Source organism: Marmota flaviventris, chromosome 7 (assembly GCF_047511675.1).
Source record: "Marmota flaviventris isolate mMarFla1 chromosome 7, mMarFla1.hap1, whole genome shotgun sequence".
Taxonomy (NCBI): Eukaryota; Metazoa; Chordata; class Mammalia; order Rodentia; family Sciuridae; genus Marmota; species Marmota flaviventris.
The window spans coordinates 4,147,459-4,174,147 of NC_092504.1; the positions used below are offsets into that span (position 1 = coordinate 4,147,459).

General features: G+C 54.3%; 1 protein-coding gene across 1 annotated transcript in view; it reads left to right on the top strand.

Annotated features, from left to right (window-relative positions):
- The window catches only part of Afap1 (actin filament associated protein 1), a 132,800-nt gene that overhangs the window by 71,852 nt on the left and 34,259 nt on the right, over positions 1 to 26,689 (top strand). The window contains exons 5-9 of the mRNA XM_027937741.2: positions 6,383 to 6,594; positions 9,829 to 10,008; positions 16,559 to 16,654; positions 19,234 to 19,315; positions 25,383 to 25,532. Coding sequence (XP_027793542.2) covers positions 6,383 to 6,594; positions 9,829 to 10,008; positions 16,559 to 16,654; positions 19,234 to 19,315; positions 25,383 to 25,532 — 720 coding nt within the window. The remainder of the gene's footprint in view (positions 1 to 6,382; positions 6,595 to 9,828; positions 10,009 to 16,558; positions 16,655 to 19,233; positions 19,316 to 25,382; positions 25,533 to 26,689) is intronic.

Here is a 26,689-nt window from a genome sequence, read left to right on the forward strand (position 1 = left end):
ACCAAAATGCACCCACTATTATGACTAGACAAGGTTTTAGGAAAGGAAAAAGATTAGAAAAACAAGAACAAGGTATAGCAGCACCAATACAAATAGATCAAGGAACAGACAGACATGGGTTGGATTTTCAGAAAGGGCCACTGAGACAATAAAAATTACTTGGAAATCAGAAAGTCCAATTGGGAAATGTAAGTTGGCTACGAGGCCCAGTGAAGTTGAAAGTCTGAAGATTGAGAAATCTAATATGTTGAAAGGTCCCCCTTTTCCTCTTCAGCCTGTGCACCTCCTCCCCCTGAAAATGTAGACTGACAGTTGGTTCCTCCTGAGGTCACTGGAGACCAAGGCCACAGTGGCCGTGGGAGGGCTAGGGCTGCCTACAAGAGCAAGTGCCTCCGGGCCAGGCCTCCCCGGGATTGGGTAGCTGGTGACTGTCTCCCAGGGTTCCTTCCCTTCTGCCAGAACCCTTGCAGGTTTCTCTCCTGGCCAGAGCTAGCCTGGACCGTCGCAGTCAAGAAGAGATATGACCTGTGTACACAGTACAGACCTGCTATGCTCTTATGTTTGGCTGCAGATTTAGATTTCATTTTCATTTTTAGTTTTCTATTTCCCCTCTCCTCTTGCCCTTGCCCCTCTCTCTTGTCAAGGAGCATAGTTTAGAATGTCATTCCTGATTTCAGGGGGTACGGGCACATGTGCACCCAGTTCATTGATACAGCTCGTGTTTGGGGATCAACTTGGCCTTATAGGCCTGCCGTGAGCCATAGTGTGACAGGTACAGTACACCTACCCTTCGGTGTTCAGGGTCACGTGGGGCTTTCCTGTGTCCTTCATCTGATCCTCAGAGTAGCTGCGAGAACGACAAGATGATCTCAAATACATTGAGTCTCCAGGAAGCTGAGCGAGTTAGAGTATTCCTAACTATAGCCCATATGCCACGTATCCCTGACTGTGGGCCGTACATATACCATATGTATATAGACCAACTTTATGCCATACATTTCTAACTATAGCCAGGCTGGCTTTGCCGGTCTGGGCGTCTCAGAGCCTGAGCAGGTCACCTCTTCATTCAGAGCCTCCCAGCCCACCCAGGGGTGAAAGCTGCGGTCTTCATGTGGCTCCCGTGGTCTGCAGCTGCCACCCACCCCACCTCGCACAGCTTCTGCCCCCAGCGGTGCCCCCGCCCTGTTTTTCTACCTCAGTCTGGGCCTCTGCAGGGCTGTGTGTAGAGCAGGCAGATGGTATGGGGAAGCCCTTTGTGACGTCGAGGGCACCAGCCCCGGGCGTCCAGTGTGGTCACTGTTACCACGAGCTGATGCTGAAGCCTGGGAGAGCAGCTCCAGACACCAGCATGTTTCTGATGGACTCTGTCTGGACACATCCTGTCCTCTAGAGCCCACCTGTTTACTGTCTGTTTCTTCCCCACTAGAATTTAAGACCAAAGCAGGTGAAGAGCCTCCTGTGTGTCGGGTCGGATGTGTGAGCGCTCACACACTTGCCGATGGCAGCTCTGGGAGCTCCTGGGCGTCGTTCTCTTGGTTTTCCAGGCTGAACTTCTATTTCATTTTTTTTAGTATTTATTTTTTAGTTGTAGTTGGAAACAATACCTTTATTTGATTGATTTTTATGTGGTGCTGAGGATCGAACCCAGGGCCTCACATGTGCTAGATGCATGCTCTACCGCTGAGCCCTAGCCCCAGCCCTTCCATTCCGTCTTTTATGTGTGTGTGAAATGCCTCCTTCTATGCCCAACTCTGTGCTCAGAACTCCTGAAATGAAGAGAAGCACAGCCCTGTAGTTAGCTTCCCGTCGCTGTGATGGGGCTCCTGAGGCAGTTGACAGAGGACGGGGCTGTTTGGGCTCACAGTCTAGAGGCTCCAGTTCCACAGCAAGTGGCCCTACTGCTTTGGCCTGTGGCAAGGGCGGCACATCATCGCGGGCATGCGTGGGCATGGCTGGGACACAGACCTGAGAGCGGTAGGGTCGCCCAGCCCCCCTCCAGGTCACATGACCTAAAGCTCTCCCATCAGGCCCCACCTGACATGCCACCCTGGGGACCGACCTTGAATACATGGGCCTTGGGGGACACTCATCAGAACACAGCCACGCACTGCTGCTTGGGAGCCGTCCTCTGCCTTCTCTTCATAAAGCACAGCCAGGAGCCAAGAGAGGCCTGGCGGCTCTCTCCTCTCAGCTATCAAAGCCAGAGTGTCATGGTGAGCTGCCCCCGTCCTGCTTCCTTGGGGGGGACACAGAGGAGAGGGTGCTGGTACTTGCTCCACACTTGCCCCTTGTCTGTAGTTTGTGCGGCTCTGATGGAGGGTTGAGGGTGAGTGCTTGGGTGATCCCAGTGAGGGAGCGATGGCCGTGGACAGCCATGGTGCCAGGCTACTGCAGCAGGCAGGTTCCCGCTCTCTGATGGCCGGGTGTGCCAGATGTGCACATTGTCATTGCTTTCCTGATACTTCTTCTGGGTTGAGTATTTTATCTTCAAAGAGAACAGCTTATCGGAGCATCCCATATGAAGGGTAGACATCCATGTAGACTGTCAGGGCTCTCCCACGAGGCCTCCAAATGTGGCCCTTCCTGCCACGTTTCTGTGAGTATCTGAGCCCTGTGCGACCATAACAGAGGGCATCAGTGATTTTTTTTCCCCAGTCGGGTCTTCCTTAACTGGTCACAGAGTGTCCCTGACCTGGCTGTGTGGTATAGAGCCCCAGCCAACCACAGCTGGCTCCTGGGATCCAAGCCACTGTCTGAGTGCTGGACACCAGCAGCCCTGGGTGAGGAGTAAGGGCCAACTTTCTCGCCACTGGGCAATGGCTGGGATGTCCGTGGGAACCGGTCCTCCCCGAGGCTCTGTTACTGCTTCTCTCTTTGTTTCCTGCTGGCTTGGCTGAGTTTTTCTAGAAATGACTCAGTTCTGCTCTCAGAAGAGGTCAGTGAACTTATTGTCTTTCTCTAACTGTCAGCCTCAGCGCATTCCCAGAGATGAGGCAGGCTCCTGGGGACATGGTTTACCTTTTACTTCAAAACCAGGAGGTCTGCTTCCTGTTTCAGCTGCCACCCTTCAGGGGTGTGGCTTGGGACAGATTAGTTACCTTTGGGTATCCTTTTTCTTTTTCTCCAAGTGAGACCCAACTGGCCTCATCTCCTGCAGCTGAGAGCACCAGTGAGGGCCTTTGTAATCTGGAACACGCCCTGTCCCTTCCCTGCTCTGCCTCAGCTTGTGCATGTCAGCATGAACACAAGAAAGTGCTGCACATGATCTCCGAGGGAACGCGTCATGGTTGTCCCCTCGTGTGGCGAAATTGTTCACTAGTTCTTCTTTTTTTTCCTTTCCGTATTCACACTTCACTAGCTCTTCTCTTCATTTGTTCAGTAAGTATTTATTGAACATGATGGTCCAGGAAAATAACCTGAGATCTGAGGGATTCTTGGTTTTCCAAACTAAACATGATGGCGTCCACGGCTGTCCTGATCTGGCTGGACCACAGCAGGGCACAGAAGCTCTGCCTGCCCCCTACCCATCCTCGGTTTCATGCCCTGTCACTTCCCTTCACTGATGGGTATTTAAAAAATACAATCTATTTATCAAAAAGGCATAAGATTTGAATATATCGTCAGTGATTCCCACAAGGTGAACAGTTGCCCAGGTCAGGGTGGAATCCGTCACCCCGAAGCCTGCCCACCCTGGTCTCTTCCAGTTGTGGCACAGGAGCACAGTCCTCTTGCTGCCCTGGAGGCTGCCGAGAGCGGCTCGGCCCATGCCCTCTTCTCAGGCTCGCTCGAGACCTCCTCCTTCGGCTTCCGTCCTGTTGGCCCCCTCTCGTGCAGGGTCTGGATGAGAAGCTCTCTCTTCCTGGGTCCTGCACTCGTGGTTCTCACTCCCTGCCTGTGATAATGTGGGTCACGCTAGGTCGTCAGCGTCTGCCCCCTGCAGCCTGCCAGGCGCTCTGGCGGTGATCTGCAGCAGTGGTGGGCACAGAGCAGCCGACAGCCAACAGCTGCTGAGACTCGGAGTGTGGCGGGCCTAGGGCAGCTGAGTTTACCTAAGTTGCAGGGTTGGTGGTCCCTGTGCTGCCGTGTGACAGGGGCCGATGGCAGGCCCGGTGGTGGCAGGGGTGGAGAGTTCTCAATCCTCCCTGCTGCCTGTGGGAGGATTGACAGGAAGCAGCGCCCGAGGGCCGCCACTCTGCCGCTCTCCATCTTCCACATGATTACCAAGCCCTCGGCCTGTTTCCTCAGCATGTCGCCCACAGGCTCTCTGCATGGACCTGGACAGAATGGCAGGTGCCTCCCCTGGGCCCCGCCCATTCAGGGCTGTTGCTAGGGTTACGCTGTCGGTCTGGTTCTTGCCTCAAATCCTCGGCTTCTTTTCACCACTGAAAGTTCACCTTCGACCATTCATCTGTTGTCCCAAGTATTGATTCTTTGCCAGAACACTGAAATGTGAACGTCACCACTGGGTGCACTTCCCTGTTGTAGTGACAGGCATGCATGTGGAGGGTCTGTGGTCGGGAGCTGCCACATAGGAGCTGAGCGCCCCCTAGCTTTGAGCACGGGAATGTGGAGACTTGGCGAGCCAGCCTTGGGCCGTCTGAGCTGTGAGCACCTTGAGCGCAGAGCGGACTGGACTGACGATGCCCCTGTGGGCTGTGCACGTTGTGTCCCTTTCGTGGCTCTGCCTTTGATCATCACACAGCACATGAGAGAGGCGTGGCCTTCCTAGATGTCAATCAACCTGCTGACAGCAGACATCAGGAAGCTAGAGTCACCCCTGAAACCTGACCCCTTGCCTCGTTTGGATTGCTTCTCCCTAATAAAACCTGGTTCGAGGCTGCTCTTCCTCTTTCCTGCCTGCCTTGCCTCCTTGGGGGAGCTGGGTCAGAGGCGCCGTCACAGGACCCAAAGAAAAAGGCATTTCTCTGTCAGTGTCACTATTTCGTGCAGCCCGGTTCTCCTGGAGTGGCCCTGACTGGCTTCGTTGTGGGCGTGACAGCCTGTGTTACGTCGTGTGGCCCATGGCACTGCCACTGCTCCTCCTCATCTATCAGTCCTGCTGCGTCAGGCATCCTTCTTCAACTGTGTTGGAACAGTGAATGTGTCCCTGGTGATCCCAGGGTTAGGGTTCATCAGAAGTGAATCGACACTGCCTCGAGCCGCTCACCACCCAGCATGGCTGCGTGAGGATGCATGGAAATGGGAACGTTTGGCCCAGTGTGCGTGGAACAAAATGCCGTCTACTGGGCTGCAGGGGCTCTTAGACCACAGACTTTACTTCCCCAGCTCTGGAGGCTGGAATTGCTAAGATTGGGGTGCTAGCCTGGTGGGTTCTTGCAAGGGATTCTGCCTGGCTTGTGGGTGCTGCCTTCTTTTTTTATTTATTTTTTAGTTTTAGGTGGACATAATATCTTTATTTTACATTTATGTGGTGCTGAGGATCAAACCCAGTACTTCGTGCATGCTAGGCGAAGGTTCCACCACGGAGCCACAACCCCAGCCTGGGTGCTGCCTTCTTACTCCTTTACACGAGGGCGTGGTGCGGAGGCACTGGGATCTCTCTCCTCCTCCTCTTGTGAGGCCAGTGCTGTTGGAGTAGGATCCTGCCCTATGACCCCATTTAACATTACTTGTACCTAAAAGTTCTGTCTCTAAATGCAGTGACGTGGGAATTAAAACTTCAGCACCTGGATGCTGAGGGTTACAGGCTGGTGCCTGGCTCTCAGCTTTGGTACTTGGGGAGGGCCTGCAGGAGGAGGTGTCTGTAAGTCAAGTGCTGAAGGTGCGCACCCTCACCCACGTCAAGGCCTGAGGGTGCGTGGAAGCACAGCAGGCTGCGCCTGTGCAGAGGTCTCGGGTAAGGGACAACATGATGTCTTTGGGAAACTCAAAACAACCTGCTCTGTGTTAGTGTGTTTCAGAATGAGGGGACTCCATTGGAAGGGTGGGGAAATTCCTGTGCAGTTCCAAGGGTGACTCCGGGGAGAAGTGGCCTTTAGTTGGTCCCTGAAGTCCAGAAGGGTCTGTGCATGAGAGGAGGCCAGTGGCAAGAAGGTGGTGTAGACTGAGGCTTTACCAACCAGGTGTGGGCTCAGGAGCCAAGGCCCTGTGAGCCAGAGTGCAGGGGAGGCTGATCTCACCAGGCAGCTCCGGGCCCCGGGAACGGTGGACAGGTGGTTTGAGAGAGAGAAGTTGGAACACTTCAGTTTGAAACCTTGGGTTGAGCTTCTCTCCTGGACTCTGGAGAGTTATCTTTTTTCTTCAGAGGCAAAAGCTCTTTTCTCATGAATTCCTTGGCTGTTAGAAGTAAGAGGATGTGCTCTGAGCCCGAGGAGAGAGCATCCAGGGTTGGTTCCCTCACTGTGCTCCTCTGTCTCTGCAGATTATGACTCGGATGCGATGAGCAGCTCCTACGAGTCCTATGATGAAGAGGAGGAGGAGGGGAAGGGGAAGAAGACCCGGCACCAGTGGCCCTCAGAGGAGGCGTCCATGGACCTGGTGAAGGATGCCAAGATCTGTGCCTTCCTGCTGCGCAAGAAGCGCTTCGGCCAGTGGACCAAGTTGCTCTGTGTCATCAAGGACGCCAAGCTGCTGGTGAGGTGCTCCAGTCAGCCGCCCTTAGAGCCAGAGGGCACAGAGGCCCAGGGCACTGTGACACCAGCCGTGGGAGGGAGGCGCTCCCCGGCAGCCCTGGGCCCACCAGGAGGAGCCGGGGAGCTAGCCCCAGTTACCGTCCCCAGGGCTGCCCCTCCTGTCACTGGGCTGTGCCTGCGGTTTGTGTCAGTGGAAAGGCACAGTTACAAACTTGCCAGGAGTTGCAAGATGGGTTTTCTCATTTGTAGTGAGTCAGTGGATTCCTCAAAGCCAGGTCATGGCAGTGGGGTGGGGAGGCCGTTCAAGGCTTGGGGAGGGTGTGCAGAAGAGAAAATTCTTCTGGAAAGCTTAGGGCCAAGTTTTTTTTTTTTTAAACCCAAGCACCAGAGGAGCGGAATAGAGTGAGTGCCAGAGCAGGGTGGGAAGCACAGCCCCCATGCCTGGGTGTTCTCCCTGGGGGCTCTGTGAGGAAGTGGGGCCCCCTGCCTGCCTGGGGTGTTTCCTCCACCCCTCCCTGCTCCTGGCTCCTCCCTCTCTCCCTCCCCTCTCCCTCCCTGTAGAATCCAAGGTTGCTTATCAGATTTATGAACTATAGGGTATGTTTTTACCTTTGGTTTTTCTTTAAAATTAAACTTGGGGAAAATTACCATTCAGAGGTGTGTCATTAAAACAGAAAACCTGGAAATTTTTGTTTCATGTTTAATGGAACAGATGATCCTTTTTTTTTTAACCCAATTTTATCTGTGAATTGTGAGAGTCTTAGATTCCTAGGACTATGTTTATTTTTGTTTATTTTTTAAACACTGAGAGTACATATTTTTCCACACGTGTGGCCTGAATTTCTCCCAAATTCAGACGTGCCAAAAATGCCGCCCTTGGGAATTCCCGAGCACGGAAGAAGCAGGAATGGCACGGCCCTCCTTATGCTCCAGGCCAGAGGCTGCAGGCTGTGAGTGTCACACGGACACACTCAGCGCTCACCCCACGGGGGAGTGTGGGCATGGTGCAGAGCCTCTTGGCCACCTGTGGGTTAGCAGTTTAGGGCCCTGGTTCCTGGTCCCCTCCGTCACCTCTCCACTGTCCTCTTCCTCCTCGCCTTTCTCTGCCATTTGGTCTCCTGCAAGTTTCCCTCTCCATGCCAGGATGATACTTGCAGTACTAGAGCTTAGTTATAAATGTTAAAGAAGAAATTAATGGAGAACCAGCATGGTCTTTGATAAAATGCAAGATCAGAATTAGTTATTTTTATTAGGAAACTTTTTCCATTCGGAAATAACCTATGATCCAGCTACTTGGATGACCTAATTGACATTAAAAAGCTACAAGGATAGAAGCAAGTGACTTCCAAACTTCGCCTGTGCTGAAGGCTGTAAACAGAAATGAGCGCCTCCCTGCACCCTCGCCGTCCTCCCACACACATACCATTAACACTCTGTTGAATCTTCCTCTGGAACAGTTAGGTCTTCCGCCCAGGTGGCTCTGGGGTAGCACTATGGTGCGCCCAATCCCCCTTCAGAACTGAACACTTGTTTCCTGGGCTGCTGGGAGGGTCACTGAGCCCTCTTAGAAGGGGTCCTCTAGCCGGAGGTCGAGCTTCCTTCCTGGAATCTGTGCGCAGGGCCGTGTTCAGACCAGCCCTGGGGCAGCTGCAGCAGGGCCTTGCAGTTCCCGCCTCCCGCGGGTCCCTGAGGCCTGGTATTTGAACTGCATGGCCTCCCTGCCAGGTCCTGCTCCACCCTTGGCCCCAGCCAAGTTGCTCTTAGGGGCCACCTTGGTAATGTCCTGTTCCAGAGGCAGTCTCTCTGGGCCACTCTGCCCGTCACTAGGCTGCCTTTGTCATGTTGCTGATGACTTACTCACTGCAAGGCATTAGCTTACAGAAAAATACAAACTGTAAACCCCTCATTCCTCCACAGGCTGTTACTTTCCTTTCCCATCTTTTTTTACATTTATTCAAGTTCAAAATTCTGCTAAATGGTGAGCACTCACAGCAGCCTGAGGTGGGCCGTTCTGGAGAGTTTCCTTTTCCCATCTTCGGCAGGCTGCCATCAGTTGGAAGTTTTTAAAGTGGATCTCTCCTTACCCCAGAGTCGTGGGTTTAAGACTATGAACCAGGGAAGGACTCTAGAAACTGCTCTGAAAGTTGGTGCCTGTTCGTTGATTCCTTACCAACAATGCTGTGTCCCCATTAAGAGTGCAGGCCCTGCCCTTCTCCCTGTGGGCTGGAGTCCTGTCTGCACTCTTCAGTTGTCCTGTTTGGGCAAGTCACTTACCCAGTGGAGCCTCAGTTTCCTAATCTGCAGCACAGACAGCTGTGAGACATGTATGAAGTGGCTCTTGTAATGTGAGCACCCAGTGCCTAGTAGCAGGCGGAGTGCTGCTGATAGTGGGCTTTAACAATAACGCCAACAGTGAACATGCCTTACGACATGGACATGGACCATATTCCATATTAACAGAGCTAGGACCCAGATATCTGGCCTCTGGGGCTGTGTATCCCCATTAAGAGTAATGCTTGGGCTCTAAGTGCTACAGTTAAACAGAGAGGGCAGGCAGGCAGGGGCTGCGGCAGAGTTGGTTCTGTTATAGATGGAGAGTAAGCAAGAGCGACGGGAACCTGTCTCAGTTGTGAGGGACTCAGTGGACCTCGTGAACTTTGTGATGTAGGTGGAGCAGCCTGCATTTTGGCTGCTCTCACACACTAGAGGGGCGAACTCAAGGCATAGCTGTCCACCAGGCACCCATGTTGATACCTTTACTAAAGTGACTCGCCTGCCTTTCAGAAAGGGAGGGCCATGGCCAAGCAGCACAGGCCACAGGTGTCACGTTATTAGACTGTGGCTCCATGCTAGGGCTTTGCTATTGCACCAAATCTGGTAGTGCACTTTCCACTTTATTCTTCATGTAAATGTAAGTGTTTTTATGTAAGTATATCCACTTAGTGAAGTAAGTCCACTAGAACATAGGCTCATCCCACTAGGAACATTTTATTTCCTGCTGAAGCATGTTCTGGATGCTTAGTAAACCTTTGCTGAATTAACAGGCACATCCACCAGCTGGTGTGAAGTGGTGCATGGGTTTGACACCTGCTGGTCTGCAGCTGCTGAGCGTCTACACTTTGGGATCAGACCCCCTGAAGCTTGCCTGTGCTCGTGGTTTTATTATGCTGGGTTTTATCAGTGTTTCTCTTCAAGCCTCCTTACCATATACATTGGTTTGTTGTGTTGAATGCAGTGCTATAAGAGTTCCAAGGACCAGCAGCCTCAGATGGAACTGCCTCTCCAAGGCTGCAACATCACCTATATCCCAAAAGACAGCAAGAAGAAGAAGCATGAGCTGAAAATCACCCAGCAAGGCACCGACCCCCTTGTCCTCGCAGTCCAGAGCAAGGAGCAAGCTGAGCAGTGGCTGAAGGTGGGTCGCCTGGTGACTCTGAGCCATTCCACTTCCCATCCTCTTCCTAGATCTTCTTTTATTTTGATTAGTTTTTTTTCAAGCTAAAAATAGATGAAGCTGAATAGTTCTGTCTTTGACAGCTGGGTACGCTATTCTATCAGAGTCCCTCTTCATGTGGCTCCCATCTTAAGGAGGCCATCTGTCCCCATTTGCAGATTGCCCTAGGGAGTTCTCTTTTATTTTTATTTTCTATAGTTTCACTTCATTGTGTCTGGATATGGGTTCCTTTTTGTTTATTCTGCTTGATACATGCTGAGCTTCTTAAATTGGTAGATTGTTTGTCATCTTTTGGGAAAAATTGTTCAGACCTTTTCCTAAAAGACAGCTTTACCCCATCCCCACTTCCTTGAGACCGTGTTTGATTTTGTCCTACCATCTCAAGTTTACTTCTTATCCCTTCTTTGTATTCACTGTCCTGTTTTCTTCTTCTTCAGTCTGGCTTGTTTTCCTTGCTACCTTCCAGTTCACTGTTTCTCTCTGACAGTTTCTAATCTGCTGTTAAATTTGTTTTGTTCACTGTGTTTCTAATTTTGAATATGGCAGGCCACTTTAATGAAGTAACGTAGGCTGGGTGGGTTATAAACAACAGAAACAAGCAAGCCAGCGGACAGTGTGTGGTGTCTTCTTTCCCTCAGCATTCCCTCAGGTGCTGGAGCTGGGAGTCCAAGACCAAGGTGCCACAGATTTGGCATCTGGAGATGGCTGCTCTGCAGTGGAGAGCTGTCTTCTCACTGTGCCTTCACATGGTGGCAAGGGCAAAGGCCGCTCTTGGAGCCTCTTTTATCCGGGCACTGATGCTATCTATGAGGCATCACCTCCCAGAAATCCTGTCCCCTATCATTTATATTGTTTGCGGGTCAAGAACGCTACAGGTAGAATTGATCTCTCTCTCCCTCCCTCCCTCCTCCGAGGGAACTTGTGTCCTGAGTCTGGTGATATCTGTGTATGCTTCCAAACCATGCTATCCCTTGGCATGCCTGAACCATGACCATAAATGACATGGTTGCTCATGTTTCAGACTTTCACATAAGTGGCTTCACACCCCACTGTCCTCCAGGGCTCTTGCCACTCAGAATTTTCTCAGCCATCCTCGTGAGTGGGACCTCTTTGGGCATCTACGTGCCACGAGCTCTGTAGAGCATGTCCTCTGGCTTTATGCCTCAGTTTCCTTAGGATGGGACCCTCACGGGGCATCTCTGGGCATAGGACGTGCACACCTCTGACATCATGGATTCTGCCAGGTTGTTGTGTCGTTTGTGCAGTTATGCTTCTGCCTGCCACAAAGAGTCACCTTGGTTTTTTCTGGGTCCCTGCAGGGTCTCTTGGTGCATGTGCAGGAGACGGAAATGCCCCTCCTGGTTCAGGCAGCAGTAGACGAACATGATCGAGATGAGTTTTTCAAGTGGCTTTGCCGGAATCCTCAAGGATCACACAGGTTCCCTCGGGCATCGCTGTGTGGGTCCCAGGTCCTGTGCTCTTCACAGACAGGCCTCCACACTGGCCCAGCACACACCTCTCTGGCCCAGACTTGCCCACTGTGCTACAAGTGGAAGTAATGTCACAGGAATTGTTAAGGAGGAAGAGGGAGAAAATGACTTAAATGCACTCTTGAAGTGTAATAGACAGCTAGAGCATGAAAACATGATATTGTTCCTTGCACCCCGCCAGGTCCCCATGGGACTCCACCTGGCTAACAGGAGGCCCCATGCCACGGGGGCCGTGGGTCAGCCTCAGCCGGTGCTGCCTGCATCGTTCTAGCTCGTGGCCCAGGCTGTAGATGTTTTGAAACAGCTTTAATATAACATTAAAAACCCTTTAACAAAGACACACATGCTTCTGTCAAGCACAGGAGCTGGAGGCGGGTGGCCTTGGAGGCCTGGCCTTGTGCTCTTGAGGGATTCCTGCCAGAGTGGTTCTTCCTGTGTCTGACTGGTGTGCGTGTGTGTGTGTGTGTGTGTGAGAGAGAGTATGCGTGTGTGCGACTGTGTGCATGTGTGTGTGTGTATGAGTGTGTGCATGACGGTGTGTATGCATGTGTGAATGTGTGTGTGCATATGTGTGTGACTGCGAGTGTGAGTGCAAGTGTGTGTGCATGAAAGTGAGTATGTATATGTGTGTGTGAATGTGTGCGTGTGTGTCCATGTGAATGTGTGTGTGAGTGTGTGAGTGCAAGTGTGGGTGTGCCTGAGAGTATGTGAGTATATGTGTGAGTGTGTATGAGAGTGCATGTGTGCGTGAGTGTGTGAGTGCGAGTGTGTCCGTGTATGAATGTGTGTGAGTATGCTGTGAGGGTGTGTGTGAGAGTGTGTGCGTGTGTGTGTGTGTGTGAGCGTGTGTGCAGATGCTGCAAGCAGGAGCCGTTGTGCAGAGGTCAAGCAGAAGACAAGAGCCAATCTTCCCAGAAGCAGAGTGGTCAGGTTTCCTTAAAAAATGTGCAGAGATTGTGTTTCTGGAAAAGAGAGTTCAAGTTAAAAGCAAACAAAAATACCGCAAAACATATAACAGTTAGTTTTTGGAGCATTGTGACTTTGCATTCAGATGCAGTTCTCTCCAGTATGTGTTGAAGTCCTCACAGAATGTGGCTCTCTAAATAGAGCTACGTTGGTACAGCGCACTCGCGTGTAGTCCTCCTGAGGCCCAGGGTGACAGAGCCTCTGTTTGTTCTTCTGAACTAACCCTGAAGGTGCCTTTGGCCTTCGATGGAGAGCCAGGGGGGAGGACACTGACACGAGGTGACCTGACTTCTTCCACTGAAGTGACTCCCTGGCCTTCCCACATACCTCCTCCGAGTCCTGGGCAGGATCCTTGTTGATTCTGGGGAAGACGGTCTTGTGATGGCAGGAATGCCCCCAGTTGCTGTCTGGGTCTCTGTCCTGCTGTGTGCCTCCCCCTTCCCAAGCACTGTGGGGGACATGGCTCCCCTCTGCCAGGAATTTCAGTTCTGGCTGGGAGAGGGATCAGTGGCTGGACAACAAGGCAGTGCGGTGGCCAGCGTGCGCTGTGTTGGCTCCTCTGTGTGGCTCTTTGAAGGCTGTCGCCAGGCACTGGCTCTGTGGCCGGGCCACTTCTGCCGCCAGCAGCCTGGTGTGGGAGAGCTGGCTGTGCCAGGGAGCAGCTCCCTGGAAGGCAGCCTGGCAGGGCGCTATGCAGGTGGCTTTTTTTGTGTCAAAAACAGCAGTGTTTTCTCCTGTGAAGTTTTCAGAAATCAGTGCAGAGGACAGGGGGCCGTGTCCCAGGCTCTACCTGCCTGGTGGCAGCCTTGTTTCTTTGGCTTTTCCTTCCTTCATTCCTTTCCCCGTAGAGATTCTCAATCCAGTTTATTTTTCATTCCCTCATTTTTCCCCTTGACCAGACTTTCAGCTGCTGTCACATGCTGGCCCTGGAGCACAGCTGAGAGGACCCAGCCTCTGTCAGGGAGCGCAGTGTGGAGGAGACTCAGGCCCAGGAGCATGTCCGGGAAGAGCAGTCCTGGCCCTCTGGGGTGTGCGAGGGTGGCCACGCCACGTGGACCACAGGGAGGCATGGTAGTGGGCTTTCCATCCCTGCGCAGACAGCTTAGGGGAAGAAAAGTGCTAGGCTTGGGTTGCAGAGGCTCCAGCCCGTGCTTGTCGCTGGTGGTCTGCCTTTGCCTCTGGGCCTGGTGAGGCCGAACGGCATGGCAGGGGCACACAGTGAGGCAGCTGGGAAGCAAAAAGGGTCCCAACATCCTCTTCAAGGGCACACCCCAGTGACCTGACTTCCACAGGACCCGCCTCCCAAAGGTCTACCCCCTCCCAGGAGCACCGGAGCCTGGCGATCAACCTGTAGCATGTGGCCTTGAGGGACACTAGTGCAGACCATGGCAGGAGGCCAGGCAGGCTCCCTGGAGTTGTGGGAGCCTGAGGCTGAAGTGTAAGAGATGGGTTCTGTTTGGCTGGGAGGAAGTGTGTGCTCTCCCCAGGAGACCCTGGCCCTGGAGAGGTGGGGGAGGGGATAATGGAGCAACTCTGCTGAAGATGCTCTATGTTCTTCCCCATGGGAAAACCAGGAGGAGACAGAATACAGACCTTCTTGGTATAAAAGCTTTTGCAGAGATTGTAGGATTTTGCAGGTTCTGGTTTGGCGGCACCGCTTTTTAGTGCAAAAGGAGAATTTGTCGGGTTCAGGTTTATGTGCATAGTTGAAACCTGGTTCCTTTATTTGGATCTGTGACTGGGAAAGCACAGAAGTCACTTAGCACCTGTGAGGGAGAGGTACTGGGCAGGGCGCTTCACATCCTTGTAACCACTCTGTTTTCTCTGTCACTGCCAGGGTGTCATCTTGTGCATGTTCCAGGTTAGGAGAGAGAGGCTCAGATTGAGTGGCCCAGCCTTGCGTGCACAGCAGGTGGAAGAACTGGGAGTAAACTAGGAGCTCTTGTTTGGCGGAAAAGCTCAGGAGCTGCTTCCCTAGAAAAAAGAGCCTTGTCTTTAAATCAAGTAAAAATGTATCTTGTCAGTTGAGGATTTGGCCATCACGTGGGCAGGAGGGCACGAAGACCCGCCGTGGGGTGGTCAGTGTGGAAGAGGGAGGAGCAGGGAGAAGCTGTGGGCGGAGCGCCGCCGGGTCCTGCTCGAATCTCAGAAATCACCAGGAGGAGCGATGCCGCGAGCCCTCTGGCCGCCTCCTCACTTTCTTCTTCCCTGTGCCGTCCACTCCTGAGACAGCTCGGGTGTGGACGCAAGTCACCCTGCGCTCTGCACATGAGGCATCCGAATAGCAGAGTGCCTGGGGACACAGCCTGCTTGTCAGCTCTGGGCCAAGTCCAGCCCAGTGTGACTGCAGGGCATCTGTGGAGGCTGGTGCCCGGCCACTGCCCAGCTCTCTGGGGCTGGCGTTCCTTTCTGCCCAGAAGCAGCTTGGCTTGGCTCCTGCTGCAGTGTAGATCCAGGAGGAACAGGCGGCTTCTGTAAGACTTGCCTGCTGACTTGTGGGGACAAGAGCGTGTGAGTTACACAGGCACGTGGTTCTTGTTTCCTTATTCATCTCACGTCCCGTGACGGGCCACACCTGGACGTGGTATGAGCTTAGTTGTGATGGAGAAGCCAGCAGGTGGCCATGAGGGCCCCTTGTGCCAGCATGGGGACATGGGCTGGTGATTCCTACTCTCCACCTAAGTTGCAGAGAGGCTCACCGTAGCGAGTGCCCGTGGTCACAGCGCGTCTGTGTGGTGAAGGAGTTTGGGTCAGATGCTGGCTTGGGCATCTAACGTGCAAGGTCTCGTTTCCTCTTTATTTAGCCGAAGTCCTGCAAGACAGGTCACCTTGACGCCTTCCTTTGTGTTAGTCAGATTTTCATCACTGTGACCAAAACACCTGACAAGAGCAACTTAAAAAGGAAGAGTTTCTCTGGGCTCACAGTTGCACGGGTTCTGTCCCAGGTCAGCGGACTCCGTTCCCCAAGCCGGAGGTGACAGAGCATCCTGGTGGAGGGCATAGTGGAGGACAGCGGCTCAGCTCCTGGGACCCAGGAAGAAGGGAGGGAGGGAGAAAGGGAGGGAGGGGGAGAGAGAGGAAGGACAAGATGTAGTCCCCATGGGCCCACACCCAGTGACCTACCTCCCCCAGCCATGCCCCCTCCTGCCTCCAGTTACCACCAGTAATGCATTCAAATTATCAATCCATCACATGAATTAATTCACTGATGAGGTCACGGTGCTCATAATCAGCTCACTTCTGAACATTCCTACTTTAACACCTGAGCTTTTGGGGGACACCTCATATCCACACCATAATGATGAAACTGAGGCTCAGAGAAGCTAACTATCTCCCCCATAGCTGCACAGCTCGTTCCTGAGGGTCTGTCCTCATGTGTCTCTGAGGAGGTAGGCCTGGCCAGGCAGCAGTGTTCTCAGACCCTCCCCGTGAAGAGCCTCTCTGCATTTTACTCTGTTCAGAGGGCTGAAGCCTTTAGTAGGAAAAGGAGCACTTTGAGAAACCTTCCTTTGTGCATCGGCTTCCTCCAGCCTTGCCCCTCCCATAATCGCCGCCTCCCTCCCAGGGAGTCTTCTCTTGGGGTCGGCTGGCTCTGGCTGTCTGCCCAGCTCTCGCCTTCTTGCTGGAGCCCCCTTCTCTCTGCTCCTTTGGGGCTGCCCTCTCTGCTGGCCTGTGTGGCACTGCTCAGTCTCTTCTCCAGCCTGATTGCAGCCGCCTGAGCTGAGGTCGCTGCCCACCTGCCTGTGGAAGCTCCGTCCTTCATTCCCTGCGGCTCTCGAAGCTGCTCACTCCATCTCATCTGCCTGGGGACCCTGGTTCATGCCCAAGTCTACACTGTGCAGGGCCCTTCTCAGAGCAGGAACTCTAGCGCACTGTTCTGCTCTGCTGCCCTGGGACCTGGGACAGTCCCACCGGGTGAGCCAAGGCGCGAACGTGTGCGGACCTGTGTCTGTTCAGTGCCAGGTGCTCCTGGCCCTCCAGCTTCCCTGCACGCCGTCGGCCTTGGTCTGTTCACCCCTGGTCTGGCCTCCGTCCTGAACCTCTGCTTTCCACAGGTGATCAGGGAAGCCTACAGTGGCTGCGGTGGCCCTGCGGATCCCGAGTGTGTTCCACCGCCCAGTGCCCCAGTGCACAAGGCAGAGCTGGAGAAGGTAAGGGCGAGTCTCTCCAGGAACCGGGACTCGTGAGTGATTTGGGTGTCACTCCAAGTGTTTGGGTTCTCTTAAAATGTCTTTTTATTTTTTATTGAGACACACTAATTGTATATGTCTGTGCATGCTGTGTGACCTTTCAACACTAGTAGACAGTGTGTAACCATTGAGTCAGGGAAATTGGCGTGTCTGCCACCTCAGACATTTGGTATCTTATTATACTGGGAACATTCAAATTGCCTGCAAGCTTTAATAACACTGAGAATTTCAGGGCTGCAGTTGGAAAACAGATGCAGTCCTGCTTGCTGTCCTCTTCCGAGTCTGCTCTGGACAAGGCTCCAGGGCCTCGCTTGCTGTGGACGAGCTGTGGAACCTTAGGGGGTCTTGTGCAGAGCCACGGAGCTGTTGCCTATTGTGACATGCAGCAGGCACTTCACAACCTGCCTTCCCCAGGGTCTAACCCCCAGGCAGGCGGAGCTCACCGCCCCTCTGCTTCTGCCAGTTTTCTTGCTGGGAGGAGTACAGGGCGCAGTAGTCGGCGTGTAGCTTGTTGCCTGTGCACGTCTTCTTGCCAGAGGTGCGGGGGGGCACCCTGTAGTGCCGCGTTCCTGCTCTGATGTCCTTGGTCTGCACATCACTGGGACTGTTCCTGGCTCTGGCCGTGGAGTCGTCCTTTGCAGCTGTGTCCTAGGAGCGTCCCAAGCCTGCCTGCCGAAGCCCCAGCCAGGGGACGAGCGGATCCTCCTATTCTCTGTCCTTGTGTTAGGGTTCTCCAGAGATGCAGAACTGAGGGGTGTGTGTGGAAAGAGGTTTGTTCAGGGGTGTGGCTCCCACAGCTATGGCGGATGCAAGTCCTGATGTGCATCCTGGACACAGCAGAGGCCCAGGAGTGACATGCAGGCTGGCCCCCGGCCTCTGCTGCAGCAGGCCCTCTAGCTCAGGCAGGAGGCTGGTCTTTTCATCCTGTCCAGTCTTCACACGATGTGTGAGGTCCACCCACATCAGGGGGACAGCCTGCTTATACGAGTTCACTGATTGGATCACCCAGGAACGCCCCCTTCCAACCTGACACACAGTTAACCACCTGGTATTTTAGTAGAACAGCCTGTTGCTTTATTCCTGACTATAAACTCTTACTGTATAACACTGAGAAAGTTCAGAGAAACATAAATAGCAGGAAGAAGTCACTCAAGTCTGCCCCTCTTCATGCCCTCCATGGCATTCGCCAGGTTTCCCTGGGTGTGTTTCTTTTACATTTCGGATGATCTTGTGCAGTCAGGTTTCTCACACGCCTTGTTTCCCACCTGCCTGAATCTGGCTGGCCGGCTCCTAGGTTTTGACATTCATAACAAGCAGCAGGGTTCTGCAGTTTCATCAGCTGGATGTGACGCTTTGCCACCTTCTTATCACTGAGGTAGCTGTGCAGTCCCCTCTCCCCACAACTATCCCATTTTTCCTTTTTCTAGACTGCTTAAATAACGTGGTAGTAAGACCTTTTGCATAAACCTCTGCTGCTTCTCTGCCTATTACCCGAGCACAGATTCCCAGGAGCTGAATTATTAGCCCATAGGAGGGAGCTCTGCTAAGTGTCTGTCCCACTGCTAATCCCGTCACTTTCCCCGAGGCCGTGGGTCTCACTCCCGCCAGTGCCTCCCAGCTCCTGGTGCACTCCCATCAGAACTGGTGACGTGCCTTTCCTTAGCTTGGCCTCTGGGCTGCGTGGTGTGTTCCTGGGCAGCTGCAGGTCTGAGAGCGGGGCAGTGCTGGCTCTGGTACTTGGAGCACTGGCCGGGTGCACAGAGGAGCCTGCTGCATGCCACTACTTTCGTTACCAGAGTTCTTGCTGGTTTCCTTTGTGCCTGGCTGGCCAGTCTCTGTGGCTCTGGGGGTTAATGTGGAGGACCAGAGACACCCATTTTGGAAGCCATTCCTCCTCTGACTCCACAGGTTCTGAGGAGGGATGGAAAGGTCCAGCTGCCACACTGTGGAGTCCTGATTATGCTCATTACATCAGGAGATCAGGCCTGAAGTAAACAAGGAGCCTAGCCCCACTGTTTTATTTTGGTGCTGGGGATGGAACCCAGGGCCCCAAGCTTGCCAGGCAAGCACTTGACTGCTGAGCCACACCCCCGGCCATGGGAGGTTTTGATAGTAATTTCTCTCTTTCTGTGTTTGTTCTGAATACATTTGTTACAAGTAAATACTTGACATTTACCCGATTATTGGCAAATGACAGGGAAAAGATAGATGAGGGATTATTTACTCCTGCAAAGAAAATATGGCTTAGTGAGTAATCCTTATACTTTTTCATGACTGTAAGAAAAAGTGATTTGAGTGGAGGGCAAGGCACGCACATGTGTCAGTACACCAGAGCCACGGAGTGGTTCTCTTGGTTGGTTTGCATTTTGAAGCTTCTGCAGCTGCCTGACCAGCAGGTCTGTGCTGGAGGGAAGCCCCGGCTCTCTGCGCTGAGTGGATCCCACCACATCTGACTTCCTTCCAGAGGCTTCTGACAACCCATCAGCGTCGCCAGAGCCGTGTGGCCTCTAGGAGCAACCTAACCCTCTGTGTCCTTACAGAAGCTGTCTTCAGAGAGACCCAGCTCAGATGGGGAGGGTGCTGTGGAGAATGGCATCGCCTCGTGCAACGGAAAAGAGCAAGGTGAGCCCCACCTGTGGCCGAGTGCAGACTCGGGGAGGCAAGGGCGGTGGGCACGCAGTGACCACGTGGTGCTCTGGGCTTCAGCTGCGGACACCCTGCCTGCCACAGGTCATCTGACAGGAGCAGGGCCCTGTGGTCAACCTCAGCCAGGGATCACCTTCCCATCCTGCCAGCCCCAGCCTGGGCAGTGCCCTTGTTCATAGTGCCCAAGTGTATTTTGAACTGATGGTTCCTGCCAGCCTGCTTCCTTGCTAGATCTATTGCTGAGACGGATTTGTACCAAGGAGGGGCTGGCATCTTGCTTGAGACCTTTGGGGAATGAATGGGACCTCGAGTGGCTGCCCCAGCACTACTTTCGCTTAGCCATATGATCAGGAGCAAGTATTCCCTGCATGAACTTCAGTTTCCCTATCTTTAAGACGAGGAGACCAGAATCTGAAGTCTTTTTTAAAAAGATTTTCTGAAAAGATCTTTTTTTCTCTTTGCTGATCCTCCTTTCGCTCCCTTATTTCTGATTGGTGTGTTCTATGTATATGTAAAGGAGATATTCCCCTTGGTAAAAAGGAGGACCTGAGATACCCATTTGGAAGCTGCTGTGCCTCTGGCTCCCCAGGTTCTGGGAGTGATGGAGAGTCCAGTGCTGCCCACACTCCCTCAGAGGCTGACAGCATCCTGCTGGTGCTCAGTGAGCCCGGAGACCAGGCCTGAAGTAAACAAGGGACCCAGCCTACCCGCCCGTGACAGGGTTCTGTCAGAGTCAGTCTGTGATTCGCCCCTTTCTCTCTCATTCTCCACATCTGTCATCCATCACCCCATATCTTTAATACCCGATTTCTCCCCAACTGCTTTCCTTTCCTTATTTTGCTCTATCGCCCATATATGAGAGAAACATTTGACCTTGACTTTCTGAGTCTGGTTTATTTCAATTAGCATGATTTTCTCCATTTCCATCCATTTACCAGCAAATGCCATCGTTGCATTCTTCTGAAAATGTTTTTATTTCACCTGCATTTACGTTTTATAAACCGTGGTAGAACACATACACCGTAAGAGCAGCCATTGTGACGATCCGTGTGCATAGTTGATGGCATTAAGCGCATTCTCTCTGCTGGGCAGCTGTCTTCGTCCATCCCCAGAACCGTTCCATCTTCCCAAACTGAACTCTGTCCCCGTTAACCCTGGCTTTCCTCCCTAGAGCTGACACATGCAGTGCTGCGTCTGTCTCTGAGTTCCATGGCTCTGGGGCTGTGTCCTGTAGTGACTGGCTGTTTCACTCAGGGTGTGTCTTTGTGGTCAACCCAGAGTGTTGCTTGTGTCAGAAGTTTCTTCCTTTTGTCACATCGTCATCACACACTATGGGGGACCGGGTGTTGAGCACCCCTATGTGCACATGTTAGAACAATGTAATTTGGCCAGAGTTCCTCTGCCTCCCTCTGGCCCCTTGCTCTCCTCTGCTGAGGTACCTTTCATTCTCATAGATCCCCACTTTCCTTTCCTCTCTCCTCTCCAGCTTCCACATGAGGGGAGCACGTGACCCTGGGCTGTCTGGGGTGGGCTGTCTGACGTGGGCGTGTTTGGCTTTAACATGATGTTAAAGATGTTTCCACCTGTTTTCTGGTGTCCTTTCTTTCTAAGACTGTGAATTCCATCCTAGGAAAGCACCACATTTTGCACATTTGTCCACCGGTCAGTGCACTGGGCTGCTCCTGCTCTTGGTGCTCCTGAGCAGGGCCTCTGGGAACAGTGTGCACGCCGCTCTCTCCCAGCTCAGCTCTGCCCATGGCCTGCAGTTCTGTGTTGGCAGACGTCTCTCAGGCATGGAACCATCACCACCGTCAAGACAGGACGCTCCTGCTCCTCCAGATGTCCTGTGCGCACCTTTGAGCCACCTGGCACTGCTGAGCTGCTTCCTGCCCTGCAGGTGGACCCCCTTCTGGGTCCCCCTCCCCATTGCCATCTGCTTCCCTGCTGAGGCGGTGAAGATGGCTGCAGGGGGCGGTCTTCTCAGGGTGGCTGTGCACGCTGGGTCTTCCCCTTCCCCACTGCAGAGCCGCTCTGGCTGTGCTAGGCAGGTGGACCTGTGCCTCTTGCCCCTTGGGCACTGATCCCAGTATGGGTTGCCAGGCCATGAGGAGTCTCACCAGTCTCAGTGTTGTCCCTTCTGCTCTGTCCGGTCCCTTCTCTGTGTGGAGTGTGACTGTGGTTTCCCTAGTGACTGGAGGGGGCCGAGCAGTTTTCCTGTGTTATTGGTGGTTGCTGTGACTCTGTGAGGTGTCTTCTCGGCAATTTCTCCATGTTTTTATTGGGTTGTTCACTCCTATTGAGCTTTGAGGGATCTGTGCTTGTTCTGCATGCAAGTCCTTTGTCAGGTGTGTGTTTTGTGCAGCTTTTCTGCTTCACTGGCTTTAACGTCCTAGGAGTATGCCTGGAGGTGAGGGTCGTGACTTGTGGTCGGGAGGGAAGCCTCCCTCCACAAATCCAGGTGACTCTGCTCTCCCAGAGCCTGTGACCCAGCTGCCCAGGTGCCCTGTGTGGTCAGTTGGAAGCAAGGGTGCCCTCTCTGGTGAGAGGCCGGCCCACAGCTGTAGCAGCTAGGCTTGAGGACCCTGGTGCCCTGCCGTCAGGACGTTGGTGCCACCAGGTTCTCATCAGAAGCTTTCGTGGTCTGCTTTTGCAAGGCGGCTTACCAGCTGGGTCCCCTCTGTGAAGCTTCTCAGTGAGCGTGTTGTCTGTGTCCTCCATGGGTGCTGCCTATGATCAGGACCTGGAAAGCGGTCTGAAGTTTTCCCTGAAGTCGAATGACCTACAGCCTCCGTGGTCCAGCTTAGCTGTGTTTTTGTTTGCTTTTTGTTTTGAGGCTGGTCTAACCATGTCGCCTGGCTTTTTTCCCTACTCCTGCATCCAGCCGTCTCCTGGCCCAGCCAGGACCGCAGCCCACCACTGGGCTTGGCCCCTGCCCTGCTGTTACACTCCGTGGACGCTGCTCAGCTGGTCTTTCTCTGTCTGTTCTTTCTTCCCCGATGCACCTGAGGGGCACGTGGATGGAATGGCGCACCTCTATGACACGGGCAGGGGAACACCGGCTTCTCCTGCCCTCCTGTCCCTTTGTCATGTCCTTCTGGCCTTGGGATTCAGACAGCCGCCTGCTGCAGACACTTCTTTTGCCCAGCAAGGTGCTGTGGGTGTGGCAGACACTGAGGAAACGGTCACCAGAGGGGATTAATGGCCCAAATACACCCCTCCCGCCCTCCCTCCACTCCTGGCTGCATCGGAAGCTTCCAGCTGAGCCTCCCTCACTGGCCGCGTGTGGTTTGCAGACGTCTCTGTATAGTTGCCTGAGTGTGAGGATCTACCCTGAAGGTGGCACCAGACTCGGTGGTCGGATCGGGCGCCTGGCTCACTTGCCAGCTCTTCCTTCAGGGCAGAGTCCTGGTGTTTAAGACGCCAGTGCATGTGGCTTGTGGTGAGTGGGTCAGCATTCTGTTGACACTGTAGCTGACGTGAGCAGAGAAGATAAAGGTCCCAGGGCAGTGCATAGGGAAGCAAGCACATCCCCAGCCTACTCTGCCTCCCCCATCTGCACGTGGGTCAGGGTGGACTCAGTGAGTCCGTAGTCTGATGGCACTGTCCCACCCTCTCCCACCAGCCTTGACAGCAGAGCGCCTAGGTCCCCTTCTGTGGGATGACGGGGAGCTGCCTGGCTTTGTGGGTTTAAGTGCACGGAGTGGCCTTGCTTCCATTGTCTCGGTCACTCTTGTACCCACCTACCTCCACACTATCTGGACCCTGCACTTCACCGCTGTGCGTCTTCAGTGAGTGGGGAGTTCTGGTTTGTAATTGTGCTAAATTCTGCCTTTTGTTTGCTAAGTGGCCTCACGAAGTTCTTGATGGTTTTTTCTCATGTCCCTACACACTTTGGCTTTTCTTCCAAGGATGGCCTGACTTCTGCCTTTGCAAAAGTTAAGCAGTAGGTATTGAAGGAACCACAGATGTTAATTATTTTCTTAGGTCTTTGTAGTCAGAGCCCAGCAAGCTCTTTCCCAGCAGAGCCCATCGGTGTCATTGGAGTGACTGCAAAACCCCAGGCTGATGAGACGGACAGCGAGCGCTGTGCCAGGGAGAGTTGCCTGCTCATGCTCTGTGAGCCTGGGACAGGGTGGGTGCCTTCTGGGTGCTTCGCTGTCCTGGGCCACATGTCTTTGTGGAGCTCGGCTGGAGTAGGTGATGGCGCTGGATTGTCTGCGGAGTGTGTGAGACAGCAGCGTGGCCTGCAGGGCATGTGAGATGCCAGGGTGGCCTGCAGGGTGTGTGAGACAGCATGTGCCTGCAGGGTCCGTGCCATGGCAGAGTGACCTACAGGGCTGTGAGATGGCAGGGTGGCCACCCATGGTGGCTTTCCCTTTTTGTTTGGTCCAACTGACATGGAATGATCAGCCTCTCTTCCCAGGTCGCAGGTGGCCACCTTCTCTTTGTGTCCTCACACGGGCCTTCTTCCGTGCCCTCACCACCAGGATCTCACCCCGGGATCAGGGTGGTCTTTCCTGATGCTTCCCTACAGGCCCACCTCCCCGTGCCGCCCCTGGGGGTCTGAGCTCCCAGTGACTGGGGCACACTCAGCCCACAAGGCTGGGTTCCCAGTGGCTCTGCTCACTGTAGCACAGCCACATGGCTTGTCACCATCCTGGAGAGGGACTGAGGAGTAGTGCCAGTCCCACTGGGCCTGAGGGCAGGTGTGAGTAGGGGAGGGCCAGGCCCGAGGTGGGAACCTGTGTGATGCCCCCCGCCCTGACCACCTCACAGTGGGCGGCAGAGGAGCAGCAGACGACTGCCCGTTCCCATGGAAGAGGGCCTCTGTGGGTGGAGGGAGCTGGGGCGTGTCCAGCAAGGATCGCCACAGGCTCCTAGAGGGCTCCTCTCTGCCTTGTCCTGCGTGCTGTGTGCTTGTTCCTTTCGGGGGAGACAGGAGCCGTTGGCTTTCCTGAGGTCCTGAAGGGTGGCTGCCCAGAGGCTGACCGAGGGCTGGGCGGGGTGCTTGGCCTCCGTGCAGCACAGGGGCCGGGCTGTGCTGAGGGTGGCTCCAGGGAAGGCCTTTTGCCCTCGCAGGTGCATGGTGCCCTTAGGAGACTGACTGGGCCAGCCCACCCTTCCCGAGGACTGTTGCTCACATGCCTGTTCCGATTGCTGCCTGACCCCGTCCCTGCAGTTCTATTAGAGGTCACGGACAAGGCCTGAGGGTAGCGGGGGTGTAGGTGACTGAGCTGAGCAGGGGTAGGTCACCAGCTGGTGGCCAGTTGCCCCTCTGTGGTGGGGGTCAGTATGGAGAGAGAGCTGCCCATGTCAGAGCTGGCTGGAGCCTGTCTGTGTGGCTCTGCTGACACTTTCCCACCTGTGGGTCCAGGTTTGCCAGGTATTTGTGTTTCAGGAGAAGCTTGAAATCTTTTTATGCAAAATGTTTGTGAATTTGTATATTAACCCGATGAAATAGAGCATCCCAGCTGAAAGGCAGGCGGCGGTCTAGAGTCTGGACAGGGCAGAACGGAGCAGGAGGGCAGGAGGTGCCCAGGGGGACCCGGGCCCCTCTGTTCCCTGCGACCCGCGCTTCGCCTGCTCCTTCTGCTCCGCTTCCCCAGGCCTGCAGCCCGCATCAGCAGCTGCTCCTCTTGCGGGCAGCCCTTTCCTCTGAAGTCGGCAGGACTCCTTCCTTGTTACTGAGCACTCGTCCTGAAGTCCACCACCAGCCACTCTCCCACAGGGCCCTGTGGGACCTGTGGGCCCTGGGGTTCCTGCCACTGCTTGGTGCATGTGGACACTTGTGTGTGTGCGCAGACGTGCTGCTTATGCTGGACACACGTGTGGCTGTGTGTCCTCAGCCCTCTCTAGGGTGCAGGCTTCCGGAGAGCAGCTCTGTGTCCTGCTTTGGCCACAGCATCTAGACCCCGGTGACATAGAGCAGGTACTTAAGCGTGCCTGATGAGCCCAAGTGGGGGAAGAAGACACGAGGTGATTTAGGCTTCATGTCTACTTTTTAAAGTTAACATCCTCAATTAAAACAAGCTTTTGTTGACAGTGAAGAGGAAGAAAAGTTCCAAAGCGGAAGCCAAGGGAACCGTGTCTAAAGTCACTGGGAAAAAAATTACCAAGATCATTGGTTTGGGCAAGAAGAAGCCATCCACCGACGAGCAGACATCGTCAGCCGAGGAGGACGTCCCCACCTGCGGTGAGCCTGGTGCAGCGCCCTGCTGGGGCAGCTCGGTTGTGGGAAGCAGTTTTATTTATGTTAATGGAAGGTTTTGCAGGGGGTTGGGATGATTGCTAAGGTTCCTTCAAGAGTAAAATCCCCAGCTCTCAGGCCTGTGAGGTTGTCCCACGACCCCCTCCAGCAGCCTCAGGCTAGAGCACACATGTACTGCAGTGGGCAGAGGCGGGAGGGCAGAGAGGGTGGCGATGGAGTTAGACCAGTGCTCTCTTGTGCCAAGGTATAGAATCACACCTCATCATAGTGTCACAGGTCCCTGGCCGCCCGACTGGCTCTTCCCTCTGGCCCCATCTCTGGGCAGCTGCGTCTGTCAGGGTGGGATTGAGCTTGTGTGTTCAACAGTGGGCCAGAAGGCCCTGCCGCCATGGCTCGCGTCTAGGAGCAGGAGAGGGGACAGTACAGGGAACTGCAAAAGTGAGCTTGCCACGCCCAGCTGTGGTCAGTAGTGCTGGGCCACTGCAGAGGCAGCCAGGGCCTCCCAGGACGTCATGTGGGCTGGGCCAGCCAGGGGCCAGTGGAGGCCTCCGGGAAGAGGAGGGCTGACTGTAGGCAGCCCAGCCAGAAGAATGCCTGGCTCTCCTAGGAGAGCAGCTCCCAGCTGAGAGGTGGTGTTTGCCTTTCCTGGTTGTGGTGCTGGACTGTGCCCAGAGCCTGCTGCCTGCTGGGTAGGGAGTAGGGCTCTAGCACTAGCTGCACCCACCGGGCCCTTTGCCTGTGGTAAACCATCACCAGTGGCGGGCCTCCGCTCAGCTGCTGCTGCTGGGCCGTCAGCTTCCGCCTCCCTTCACTTCCTGCTGCCCGCCCCTTTCTCCCCTTCCCTCCTTGAGCATGTCACATCCAAGGTCTTGGGGGCCTTTGAGGGTAGCAAAAGGGCAGCATGTGGGTCCTGCCCAGTGGGCCCAAGCTGGGCCATGAACACGGAGGTAAAGGTGCAGCAGCTCCCATGTCTTTTGCAGAAGGAGCACCACGGCAGGGGCAGGAGCAGGAGGGTGGGCAGGTGGGGGCCAGGCCAGCAGCCCCCTCCGAGCTCCCCCCGGGGTTCTGGGGCGTTGCCTGGTGTCAGCTTTTCATGGACAGAATGCAGCCCTCTGGGCAGCGGCCGGGAAGGCCTCACAGGG